The 12,977-nt window shown below is 43.5% G+C and overlaps 1 protein-coding gene across 1 annotated transcript; it reads right to left on the bottom strand.

The window, feature by feature from the left end:
• Window positions 1–1,506: 1,506 nt before the first annotated feature.
• On the bottom strand, window positions 1,507–4,483 carry LOC133754078 (G-rich sequence factor 1-like). Its single transcript, XM_062184672.1, is given in 2 exon segments — window positions 1,507–3,855; window positions 4,476–4,483. Coding segments are annotated over 2 exon segments (1,296 nt in total). The 3' UTR covers window positions 1,507–2,567.
• Window positions 4,484–12,977: the final 8,494 nt, after the last annotated feature.

Here is a 12,977-nt window from a genome sequence, read left to right on the forward strand (position 1 = left end):
TTGAGAAAACAACTGTAGTCCTAAGTGATATTAGTGACAGATACAGCAATGTGTTAACGCCAACTGGTTCTGCATAGAACAGCTGTGCCAAGAGCATGAAAATTCCATTTAAATACTGGTGGGGACAACCAGCAGACCCAGAGAAGAGCAATGGATTGTTAAAGAAACTGGAAACTAATATTCAAAAATGGTTGAAGAAAGTAAGCATGGTTAGCCTGGAGGGAGAAAAAAAGACAAGTATGACATCTGTCAAATCTTTTTAGAGCTGCCCTAGAAGAAGAGTAATGATTTAGTCCTCCAACAAGGCAAAAATTTTACCAAGCATGTAAGTCACAGGAAGGTCCTGGGATTGGGAGTGTTACAGTAAAATGGGCTATGTCAGAGAATCTGAAGGTACTTTTTAAAGTGTATGGGAAAACAAATTTAAAGATAGGCTAAGAGGGTGGCATTAGCATAGTGGTTAAGACACCACCACTTCCCACATAAGACTGCATGAGTTTGACTCCAACCTCCTGCTCATGCAGACCCTGGGAGCCAGTGGTGATAGCTCAAGTGATTGGGCTACTGCCACCCATGTGGGAGGCCTAGATTGAGCTCCTGGACCCTAGCTTTGGCTGCCCAGTAGAGGCCTTTGTGGACATATGGGGAGTGAACCAGTGAAAAGGAGTACTCTCTCTTCATCCATCCCTTTCTCTGCCCTCAAAACTAAACAATTAGAAGATAAACCTTTTCACTGCAAAACCAGCAAAACAAACCTGTGACCTATATGCACAGTTTTCATAGTGCATTCTCCTTACGACCCCTCATGGAAGACTCTGGGTTTCAGGAAATATTTAAAAACTAGGGAAAGTGAAAAGGCTTGATTGGACAGAAAGGCTCAAGGAGCTAGTTTAAAAAGTAGTTATTTTCTTCAAAAGAAAAGCAAGCTAATTGTTGGGGAGGGGAGTCAATTTCAAATAGGGGTGAAAACAAATGTCAAAAGAATTTACCAATATTCTCCAAATTCCTTATAACTGAACATAGTGCTGATTTAAAAATAAACCAAATGTTGTTGCCCTTTTCTCCCTGTAATTTTTTTAAGACTCTTCTCCACCTCATCATTCTTTTTTTTTTTTAAAGGAATCACTTTTTCTTGTATTAATGTAGCAGGGCTGATAGAAAGAAAATATATTCAGTTGACTCGCACACTCCAATAATAAATACTCATGGGTAATCTTCATTTATTGGCTACTTACAGTACAGTGATTCTGTATCTCAGCTGGTAGCTAAAGGTGGTTACCCATTATGTCAGAGAAGACAGTCTGTCTTCTGCTTTCCAGAGATCACCTTTCAGCAATCTGGGCACATTTAATTTTAAGAACAAGAAACACATCTCGTGGTGGCGGTCATCACCTTGAGACAGGTACAAGGCAAAGAATGTATACAGGACTTGGATTCACATAAAGGTTCACATAAAGTCAGTTTATTAATGACTACATTTTGAAGCCAGCCAGTTTGTCCAATATTTAAACAACAAGCTGTTTAATATTAAAGCAGAAAGGTACTGCCACAACGTGACAGAAGTACAACTTTAACCAAAAACCCCCTCACACACAATGATACATTAAATGCTATTTTTATTTAAGCAAGGCACCCCTACTTGTTCTAAAACATGGGATGTGCTCCCCCATTGAAAAAGCAAATGAGAACTTAAGATTTTTTTCCTATCTAGAGCTGGTTTAAATTCAAGTGAGGCCATTAATGTCCTTACCAATCTGGACTGCTGACACGTTACTCCACAGTTCTGAGACTAACACACACACTCAAGGGTCACCCAAAACCAAAAAACTGGGGGGTGGGGGTGGTTCAGACAACTTTTAAGTTGAGACTAGAATCTCCCCTTAGGTAGACAGGCACCAATGTTAAATGCCTCTAGCACAAGGCAAAACATTTCTAAAGACATAAAACTGTCAAAATGTATGATTTACACTAACCCGTGATTTTTATGCTTTATTTGCTGTCTTTTTAATTCCTACTCCTATCTAAGTCATCAAATACAGCTAAAATTAAAAGTATTCTGCCAGACCACACTGCTTCAAAGGTCTGAAACCTTCCTTGCTTTGGTGAGCATTTGGTTAAAATAAATCATTATTTTACTCCATGAGAAGTACTATATCAGAGTTCTCAATTCATAGGCAAAGAAACAAAACCTCATACAGATTATTTTAAATGGGAGAAAGATTTTAAAGAACTGTGCTAAATAAAAATATGCAGTTTTCATAATGGGTAATATCCTCTATGAAAACCGTTTTTAAATCATATAAAGACCAGTTTTTAAAATCAAATCCTGAATAGTTTGAACAATTTTAATGTGTGGTTTGTTTCATAATCCCAAACTGAATTTTTTCTTTCTTTTTCTAAATAGTCCATTATGAATTTTTTCTTAGAAGTAATTAATCCAAAAACCCCAAAATCTTTTCTCTAGCAGCTGCTGCTAATAAACTGGAACGTTATAGCCCATGTCCAAGAAAGATGTGCAAATGAAATGCTTCTTGCTTCATCCTTATGAGATGGAGTCCCTGGAAGTCTTATTTTCCTTTTGGACATGAATTTAGGAACAGTTCAATATACCTATGATGGACATGGGACCGGTCCTTGAGCATGGCGGCAACGGCGTCCTCGTGGGTCTCAAAGTGCACGTCGGCCTCCCCGGTGGCCTTCCCGCTGGAGCTACATTCCATGGTGATCCTCACAGGCTTCAGTGGAGCAAAAAAGTCTTGGGCATTGGCTTGGAAAGGCAGTCCTCTCATGTGGACAAAATGCAGTGACAGGGTAGTTCCCAGCTTCACAGCCTCTAGAAGCTTTTCTGACATCTCCTTAGGCAACTCTATTTCCTTCTCACTTTCAAATGCTGTTATGGGGTGAATATCCTCATTTACTTCATGTTCTTCAGAAACCACTTCGGGCTCAGTTATATATTTAGCAGTAGGAGAAGATGCCATTTTCTTTCCCTTATGACAGCCAATGTGTGTTCGAACTTCATTCCTTCTGCTTGGAAATATCTCTATATACCAGTTACCAATTTCTTCCCTGTGTTTCAACAGGGCTTGGTTGGCCATCTCGGGTTCTTCAAACTGCACATAGGCCTCTCCTGTTTTTCTTCTCCCTCTGTAGTCCATCACAAAAGTAATGTCCACTATATTCAGACCTGCAAAGAAGTCTACAATGTCTTTCTCATTGCAACTATAAGGAAGTCCTCGCAAATGAAACACACCATCATTTACCACAGGTGAAGATTTGACCTGTAGGCTCTTCATTAAGGCATCCACATCTTCATTGTTTATCTCATATACTTCCATGTACTGCTGCCCCATGTACATGCAGTCCTTCTCTAAGGCCTTCTGCACATCTTGCTCTGACTCCATTTCAATTAAGGCATCACCCCTTCATTTCCCATCTCTATTTAAGAGGAAGTGTATTCCATTCTTGCCATTGCAGATTCTGCAGTCTGAGAAAAAGTTAAGCACATCTTCCACAGTGCACAACCAGGGCAATCCTTGAGCTCGAATGAGAAAAACATCATCCACTTCCTCTCCTATCTTGGATGGGGCCAATTCATACTCAGGGAGTGGTGGAAGGTCTTCCAGGTAGGTAGTTTTGGACTCCTGGCTGTAGCCCCGCACCGGGCCCATGGCCACTGCCAGCGACTGCAGCAGAGGGGCGCGCAGGGCCGGGTAGGAGGCAGCAGCCGTGGCTGCGGCGGAGGTGGCGGTGAGCAGCGGGCCCTCCAGCCTCCCGGCGGGCGCAGGCCCGAACTGGAGGCCGCGTGTCTGGGAGGCGGCAGCTGCAGCGGCCCCAAGCAGCAGCAGCAGGCCTCTTTTTTTTTTTTTTTTGACAGGCAGAGTGGACAGTGAGAGAGAGAGACACAACAAAAGGTCTTCCTTTTTCCATTGGTTCACCCCTCAATGGCTGCTGTGGCCAGCGTGCTGTGGCTGGCACCCTGTGCTGATCCAAAGCCAGGAGCCAAGTGCTTCTCCTGGTCTCCCATGTGGGTGCAGGGCCCAAGCACTTGGGCCATCCTCCATTGCCCTCCCAGGCCACAGCAGAGAGCTGGACTGGAAGAGGAGCAGCCGGGACAGAATCTGGTGCCCCAACTGGGACTAGAACCCGGTGTGCTGGCACTGCAGGCAGAGGATTAGCCTATTGAGCTGTGGTGCCAGCCCCCACCTCATCATTCCAACTACACATCCACTGTCCACACATCCTCACAGGCTACTGTCTCTCCTCCTAAGGCTCCCACAGGTATCTCTATGTATCACCAACACAACATCCAATACCCACAAGGATTACTGATTATTGACACAATCAGAACTCTCAATTATAGCAAGGACTTTGAACTTATATGTCATGTGTTGTAAAATACAGATATCACTTGGTTACAAAATATTTCTGATTTACAGAAGCTGATTGATCAAATCAAAAAACAATATGCTTACACAGGCATGTCCGGAGATCATTTATTCTAGCTTTGCACCTCCACAAGTAGTAACCACTTGGACCAGATGAATTACATGTGTGCATCTTATTTGGAAGTTGATCCCCCAGAAACTGCTTTAGTTTTTAGTTTTAGTTTTTTAGTTTTAGTTTTTACCTTCTAAAGTGTATTCATTTGAAAGGCAGGGCATAAAAGAGATCTTGTATCCACTGATTCACTCCCCAAATGGTTACAACGGCCAGGGCTGGTTCAAGCTGACTCCATCCTGGTCTTCCATGTGGATGGCTGGGGCCCAAGCATCAGCTTGCCTTCCCAGGCACACCAACAGGAAGCTGAATTGGAAGCAGAGCATCCAGCACTCCAGTGGGTGCTCTGATATGGGATGCTGGCAATGCAAGTGCTGGCTTAACTTGCTGCTCCCAACACCCACCCCTAGAACCCTTTTCAACCTAGCAGGGATATCAATTCCTTGAGGCCACTGTTAGCTTCCTTTCCCTGTCTGATGAGAGAACTTAGTTACTGGTTAAATGGAATTCCACAAACTCCTAGTCTATAGAAGAAACTATACTTTAACTAACTTGTGGGTTATGAGGGGATAATTACTATTGTTTTTATAAATCTGGTGAAATCAAACACTGGCTTATTTTTTGTCCTAAGTGGAAACACACAAAAAAATCACTGATAATTCCCATTACACTACTCCCATGTAACAATCTTTGAAACACTTAATTTCCTTGGAATTGTAGAAAATAAAAGATCCCAGCTCAATTATTGGGCTTAATACCAATCACAAAATTTCAGAGTTTGAAAGTTACTCAGAGGGGCTGGCACTGTGGTGCAGCAGGTTAATGCCCTGGCCTGAAGAGCCGGCATCCCATATGGGCACTGGTTCAAGAACGGGCTGCCCCACTTCCAAACCAGCACTCTGTTATGGCCTAGGAAAGCAGTAGAAGATGGCCCAAGTGCTTGTGCCCCTGCACCCACATGGGATACCCAGAGGAAGCTCCTGGCTCCTGGCTTCAGATTGGTGCAGCTCTGGCCTTTGAGGCCATCTGTGGAGTGAACCAGTGGTTGGAAGACCTCTCTCTCTCTCTCTCTCTCTCTCTCTCTCTCTGTGTGTGTCTGCCTCTCCTCTCTCTGTGTAACTCTGACTTTTAAATAAATAAATCTTTATTTTTTTAATTTTTTTCATTTATTAAACTTTTATTTAATGAATACAAGTTTCCAAAGTACAGCTTATGGATTACAGTGGCTTCCCCCTCCCATAATTTCCCTCCCACCTGCAACCCTCCCCTTTCCTGCTCCCTCTCCCCTTCCATTCACATCAAGATTCATTTTCTTTTATTTATTTATTTATTTATTTATTTATTTATTTATTTATTTATTTTTTATTATTAAACTTTTATTTAATGAATACAAATTTCCAAAGTACAGCTTATGGGTTACAATGGCTTCCCCCCTCCCATAACTTCCCTCCCACCCACAACCTCCCCTTTCCTGCTTCCTCTCCCCTTCCAATCACATCAAGATTCATTTTCAATTCTCTTTATATACAGAAGATCAGTTTAGTATATATTAGGTAAAGATTTCAACAGTTTGCCCCCATATAGCAACAACAAAGTGAAAAAAAATACTGATGGAGTACTAGTTATAGCATTAAATAAGAGTGTACAGCATATTAAAGACAGAGATCCTACATAATATTTTTTTAACAAAAATAATTAATTTTCTATGCCATTTCCAATTTAACACCAGGGTTTTTTTGTTCATTTCCAATTATCTTTATATACAGAAGATCAATTCAGTATATAATTAGTAAAGATCTCATCAGTTTGTACCCATGCAGAAACACAAAGTGTAAAAATACTGCTTCAGTACTAGTTATAGCATCACTGCACATTAGACAATACATTAAGGACAGATCCCACATGGGATGAAAGAACACAGTGAATTCTGTTGCTGACTTAACAATTTGACATGACTCCTGTTGCTGACTTAACAATTTGACACTCCTGTTCATGGCATCAGTAATCTCCCTAGGCTCTAGTCATGAGTTGCCAGGGCTATGGAAGCCTTTAGAGTTTGCTGACTTTGATCTTATTCCGATAGGGTCATAGTCACAGTGGAAGTTCTCTCCTCCCTTCAGAGAAAGGTACCTCCTTCTTTGATGGCCCCGTTCTTTCCACTGGGATCTCACTCACAGAGATCTTTCATTTAGGTCTTCTTCTTTTTTTTCTTTTCCATGGTATCTTGGCTTTCTTGCCTACAATACTCTCATGGGCTCTTCAGCCAGATCCAAATGCCTTAAGGGCTGATTCTGAGGCCAGAGTGTTGTTTAGGACATCTGCCATTCTATGAGTCTGCTGTGTATCCCACTTCCCATGTTGGATAATTCTCTCCCTTTTTGATTCTATCAGTTAGTATTAGCAGACATGTCTTGTTTGTGTGACCCCTTTAACTCTTAGACCTATAAGAGCCATAAATTGTGAACTGAAATTGATCACTTGGACTAGTGAGATGGCATTGGTACATGCCACCTTGATGGGATTGTACTGGAATCCCCTGGCACATTTCTAACTCCACCATTTGGGGCAAGTCTGATTGAGCCTGTCCAAAATTGTACGTCTCCTCCATCTATTTTCCACTCTAAAATTTAACAGGGATCACTTTTCAGTTAAAATTTAGACACCTAAGAATAATTGTAAGTGAATTACAGAGTTCAACCACTAGTAGTAGAACAACAACTACAACAACAACAACAAATACTAAAAAGGATAAAGTATTACATTGTACATCTAAAGTCAGGACAAGAGCTGATCAGGTCATTGTTTCTTATAGTGTCCATTTCACTTCAACAGGTTTCCCCTTTGGTGCTCAGTTGTCACCGATCAGGGAAAACAAATGATATTTGTCTCTTTGGGACTGGCTTAATTCACTCAGCATGATGTTTTCCAGATTCCTCCATCTTGTTGCAAATGACTGGGTTTCATTGTTTCTTACTGCTGTATAGTATCCTATAAAGTACATGTCCCATAATTTCTTTATCCAGTCTACTATTGATGGGCATTTGGGTTGGTTCCAGGACTTAGCTATTGTGAATTGAGCTGCAATAAACATTAATGTGCAGATGGATTTTTTGTTTGCCAAATTAATTTCCTTAGGGTAAATTCCAAGGAGTGGGATGGCTGGGTTGAATGGTAGGGTTATTTTCAGATTTCTGAGGAATCTCCAGACAGACTTCCATAGTGGCTTAACCAGTTTGCATTCCTACCAACAATGGGTTAGTGTCCCTTTCTCCCCACATCCTCTCCAGCATCTGTTGTTGGTAGATTTCTGAATGTGAGCCATTCTCACCGGGGTGAGGTGAAACCTCATTGTGGCTTTGATTTGCATTTCTCTGATGGCTAGTGATCTTGAACATTTTTTCATGTGTCTGTTGGCCATTTGGATTTCCTCTTTCGAAAAATGTCTCTTGAGGTCCTTGGCCCATCTCTTAAGTGGGTTGTTTGTTTTGTTGTTGTGGATTTTCTTGATTTCTTTGTAGATTCTGGTTATCAACCCTTAAATAAATGAATCTTTTAAAAAATGTTATTCAAAGACAATGTGACCTAGCTCTCTGATCTTATAGCAACACACTGGCTCACTGATCCGGGACTTTAAAGAGTTCTTTTCTTCTTTTCCCCTCCCTCCCTTACTCCTTCCCTTCTTCCTTTCTCCCTTTGTGAGCAGAGTTAGATGTACAGAACATACTTCACGGGAGCAGTGAGCATGAAAACCAGAGGCTGTCTGCTGTTCTCATTAAAAAAAACAAAAAAAAAATTATCTGGAAGGCAGAGAGACACAGAAGAAGGAGACAGAGATCTTCCATCTGCTGGTTTATTCACCAAATGACTACAACAGCTGGGGCCAAGCCAGGTTGAAACCAGGAGCCCAGAACTCCACCATGATTTCCCAGTTGGGTGTCAAAGACCCAAGTACTCAAGCCATCACCTGCTGCCTCCCAGGATGCATTAGAGGAAGCTAGTTGGAAGGGAAGGAACCATGACTTTAATGGGCACTTCCCTGTGGGCCACAGTTATCAATTGCCATGCTGTAACACCTGCCCCACTTTTTTTTTTAAACACAGTACTGCCTCATGGTAGTCAGTGCCTTGGCTTAGAAGCACTTAAAATTAATGATTACCAGTAATTTTATTCTTGAGATAACTCCTGCTTGGAATTCATCTCTTGGATAACATATGCATACAATAATGAGAGAACCAAGAATGAGAAGACATGGGAGAGTGTGTGATCATGTCGACATTATAAAAGATTTATTTATTTATTTGAAAGTCAGAGTTACAGCGATAGGCAGACACACACACACACTCTTGCCAGATGGCCCCAATAGTTGGGGATGAGCCAAAGCCAGGAGTTTCTTTTTTTTTAATTTTTGGTTTTTTTATTTGACAGGTAGAGTTACAGAGAGAGAGAGAGAGAGAGAGAGAGAGAGAGAGAGATAGAGAGGTCTTCCTCTGTTGGTTCACCCCCCAAATGGCTGCTACAGATGGTGTTGCACTGATCAGAAGCCAGGAGCCAGGTGCCTCTTCCCCTCTTCCCAGTCCCCCATGGGGGTTCAGGGGCCCAAGCATTTGGGCCATCCTCCACTGCCCCACTGGGCCATAGCAGAGAGCTGGACCAGAAGAGGAGCAGCCGGGACTAGAACCGGTGTCCATATGGGATGCCGGTGCTGCAGGCAGAGGGCCAACCAAGTGAGCCACGGCACTGACCCCTCAGGAGTTTCTTATGGGTTTCCCACATAGGTGTCATGGTCCCAAGGACTTTGGTCAATCCTCTACTGATTTCCCAGGAGCATTAGCAGGGCACTGTTGCCCATATGGGATGCCAGCACTTTAGAAGGTGGCTTCACCCACTACACTACAGTGCCTTCGTACCTTTTCTCATGGAATACCACAGGATTGAATGGGACTGTTGACATTACAGATGGTGGTAACATCCCCCACCCACTTCCCAAAGTTTACTGGGACTACTCTGAAAGTGTTCTGAGAAACACAATGTTGGGACCAGTGCTGTGATGCAGTGGGTTAAAGCCCCAGTCTGCAGTGCCAGCATCCCATATGGGCACCAGCTCAAGTCCTGGCTGCTCCATTTCTGATCCTGCTCTCTTCTATGGCCAGGGAAAGCAATAGAAGATGGCCCAGTGCCTAGGCCCCTGTATCGCATGGGAAACCTGGAAGAAGCTCCCGGCTTTGGATCAGCTCAGCTCCAGCCATTGCAGTCATCTGGGAAATGAACCAGCAGATGGAAGACCTCATTCTCTCTCTGTAACTTATTCAAATGAACAAAATTAAAGAAAAAACACAAGGTTTGTACCACATTTTAATCCTAACACTAAGATAGTATATACAGTATTTCTTAATAAATAAATAAATAAATAAATAAATAAATAAATAAATAAACTAAAAAACCTTACAGTCCCACAGTACCTGCTTTTTAAGATTTATTTATTTATTTGAAAGTCATGGCTACACAGAGAGAGGAGAGGCATAGAGAGAGACAGAGAGAGAGAGATTTTCCATCCACTGGTTTACTCTACAGAAGGCTGTAATGGCCAGAGCTGAGCTGATCTGAAGCCAGGATCCAGGAACTTCTTCCAGGTCCCCCATATGGGTGCAGGGGCCCAAGGACTTGGGTCAGCCTCTACTACTTTCCCAGGCCATAGAAGAGAGCTGGATTGGAAGTGGAGCATCTAGGTCTCAAACTGGCATCCATATGGAATGCAAGTACTGTAGGAAGCACTTTACCAACTATGGCACAGTGTCAGCCCCAGTACCTACTTTTTAAAAGATTTTATTTATTTGAAAGAGTTACAGAGAGAGGTAGAGCTAGAGCGAGAGTGAGAGACAGAGAGAGAGAGGTTTTCCATCTGCTGATTCATTCCCCAAATGGCCACAACAGTCAGAGCTGAGATGATCCGAAGGCAGGAGCTAGCAGCTTTTTCCAGGTCTCCCACACAAATTCAGGAGGTCAAGCACTTGGGACATCTTCCACTGCTTTCCCAGGTCATAGCAGAGAGCTAGATCAGAAAGAAGCAGAGCAGCCAGGACTTGAACTGTTGCCCATAAGGGATGCCAGCCTTGTATGTGGCAGTTTTACCCGCTACACCACAGCACCAGCCCCAGCACCTACTTCTATAAATGGCTCATATAGGTGACAGTTAACTTCAGAATAAATAAATAAACATTAGATCATACAGAAAATCTGGCCAAGTCTCTCTGGGGGCTTTATAACATTACACTTTTTCATCTGTGCTAGAATTTGAACTTGGGAGGACAGCAGAACTTAATTTCTTAAGTCTAAACAAGGTGCCCTCTAATTATGCTGTGTTTCTTTACTTTCTCATCACTCAATAACAATACTGCTTAGGACTGTGTCCCAGTGAGGCAAATTAAGCCTCTTGCAACACTGGCACCCACATCAGAGTGGGGAGCCTCGGCTGCTCAGCTTCTCTGGAGCTCCATGCAAATGCACCTGGGAGGCAGCAAAGATGCCTCAAAATCTGTGCACCTGCCATCCTTGTAGGAGACCTGGATGGAGTCCCTGGCTTCTGGCTTTGATCTGGCCCAGTCCTGGCTGTTGCAGGAGTGATCTAGTAGTTGAAGATAGTCAATCAACAATTAGTTAATCAAGCTATTATTTGGGAATGAATCAGCAGATGGAAGAAAACTCTCTGTAAGGATGCTTTTCAAATCAATCAATATCAATCTTGATGGTTAACACTCAATCAATAATCCTCCCTGAGCCAAACCCTCTCTCAGGTGCTCTCCCTGCACCAACCCCATGCTTCCCAAACCTACAGACAGAAAACAGACACTCAAGAGATGAAAGAGCAGTCATTCTCCCAAAGTTTGGAGCTGGGAGCTGACAGAGGAGCAGGCATTCCTGGGGTGAAGAGTGGAAGGGCATTCCAGGTAGAGAACAGGATGTGCCAAGGTACAGCAAGTGAGTGAGCCCATGGAATTCAGTGTGGCACAGGGAGGGACACTTCCCTCCCTGGTGAGCATAGCTGATGGAGTCTGAGGGGAAGTTTTTCTTTCCCTTTGGAACTCATTTTCTGAGGCTTTCAAATGCAAATATTATCCTGCTGTGCATGGTGCAGGTGGAACATTCAGTGGCTAGGGTTCTTTCTTCAAAACTTGGATTTTGATCTTTCTCTAGCTGTCAGACACCCTATCCTCTCTGGGGACTCTTGGCAGTGGGGCAGCTCCCAGTCAGCCATTGCTCAGTGGTGGAACTGCACAGTACTGCTGAGCCAGACTGTGCAGTGCAGTAGGTTAGATGTCATCAGTGCCTTTCCCTAGTATCTATCAGATTGGAGCCCCACCCAAGGCTGGGGGCATCTGAATTTCAGAGCCAGGCAAGCCAGGAAGAGGCTAGCACAGAGAAGGCAGAGGTGGTAAGCAGGCACACTCTCTGAAGCCTGGGTTAGAGCACTGAAGATGTTAGAGCACTGGGTTAGAGCACTGAAAAAAAAAAACTGTTCCCATGTGTGTACACAGGTGTGTGTGCATGCATGCATGTTGAGGACTGTGTCCATAAGTTTCAGACTCTCAAAGTGATCAATGACCCAGAAAACATTAACAACCACTGCTCTTAAGCCAACTGGGAGCCAGATCTCCAGACAACTCAAAACACCTGGAGAAACCCAAAGACACAGCAAGGGAAAAAAACAAAAACCAGAAAACCAGCCATTGCAAACTAGATGAGAAGTCCTCTCAGACCTTATTGGAAAGGATGACAAGCACTGTAGCTGAGACTGTTCCGGCCTTGGGATCTGAGGCAGTAATGTCTGCCTGCCTTCACTCAGCTGCCACCCTGGGCAGGACCCCAAATGTTCATGATTTGCTGATAAGCCATGCACGCCTCCAGGTGGTAATCTAATTTTCCTAAGGAAAGTCTTCCCTTTAAACAGCAAAAGCAGCAAGGAAATGCAGGAAACTGGAGCCACAGGCCACGTACTTCTCTAAACTAATATTTGGAAGAAACTTGAAAATAAACCACATGTCACATTCACTTTAATTTTCTAGCACAAGATTAAAAGGATAGCCATTTCCTGGGGAAGGAGTCTCAATGCAAGAAACCTAATTTACACAAGGGCAGTGTGGCCCCCTGCTGGGACATGACCAGGGATTCCTCCCCAACCCAGGGACAGCATTCTCCCATGTGACACCACCAGCATCAACATCTCCTAGGTCTTCCAGCACTAGATTTCACCTTGTTGTTGACTTCCTCCATGCCACCATGTTGAAAGTAGCCCAAGAGTCAAGACAAAGTGGCTTCTGGGGGATCCCAAGGGGGAGACACCTTCAGGCACTTGGCAAAGGAGGCCAAGGGGAACAGAATGAAGATGGAAACCACCAGCAGCCACCCCTGGAGCTAGCAGCTGTCTGGGTTCACACAGGGGCTGTGTGCTCAGGTGGGCTGCTCACCCTCTCTGCTCTTCC

This window comes from Lepus europaeus, chromosome Y, assembly GCF_033115175.1.
Source record: "Lepus europaeus isolate LE1 chromosome Y, mLepTim1.pri, whole genome shotgun sequence".
NCBI lineage: Eukaryota > Metazoa > Chordata > Mammalia > Lagomorpha > Leporidae > Lepus > Lepus europaeus.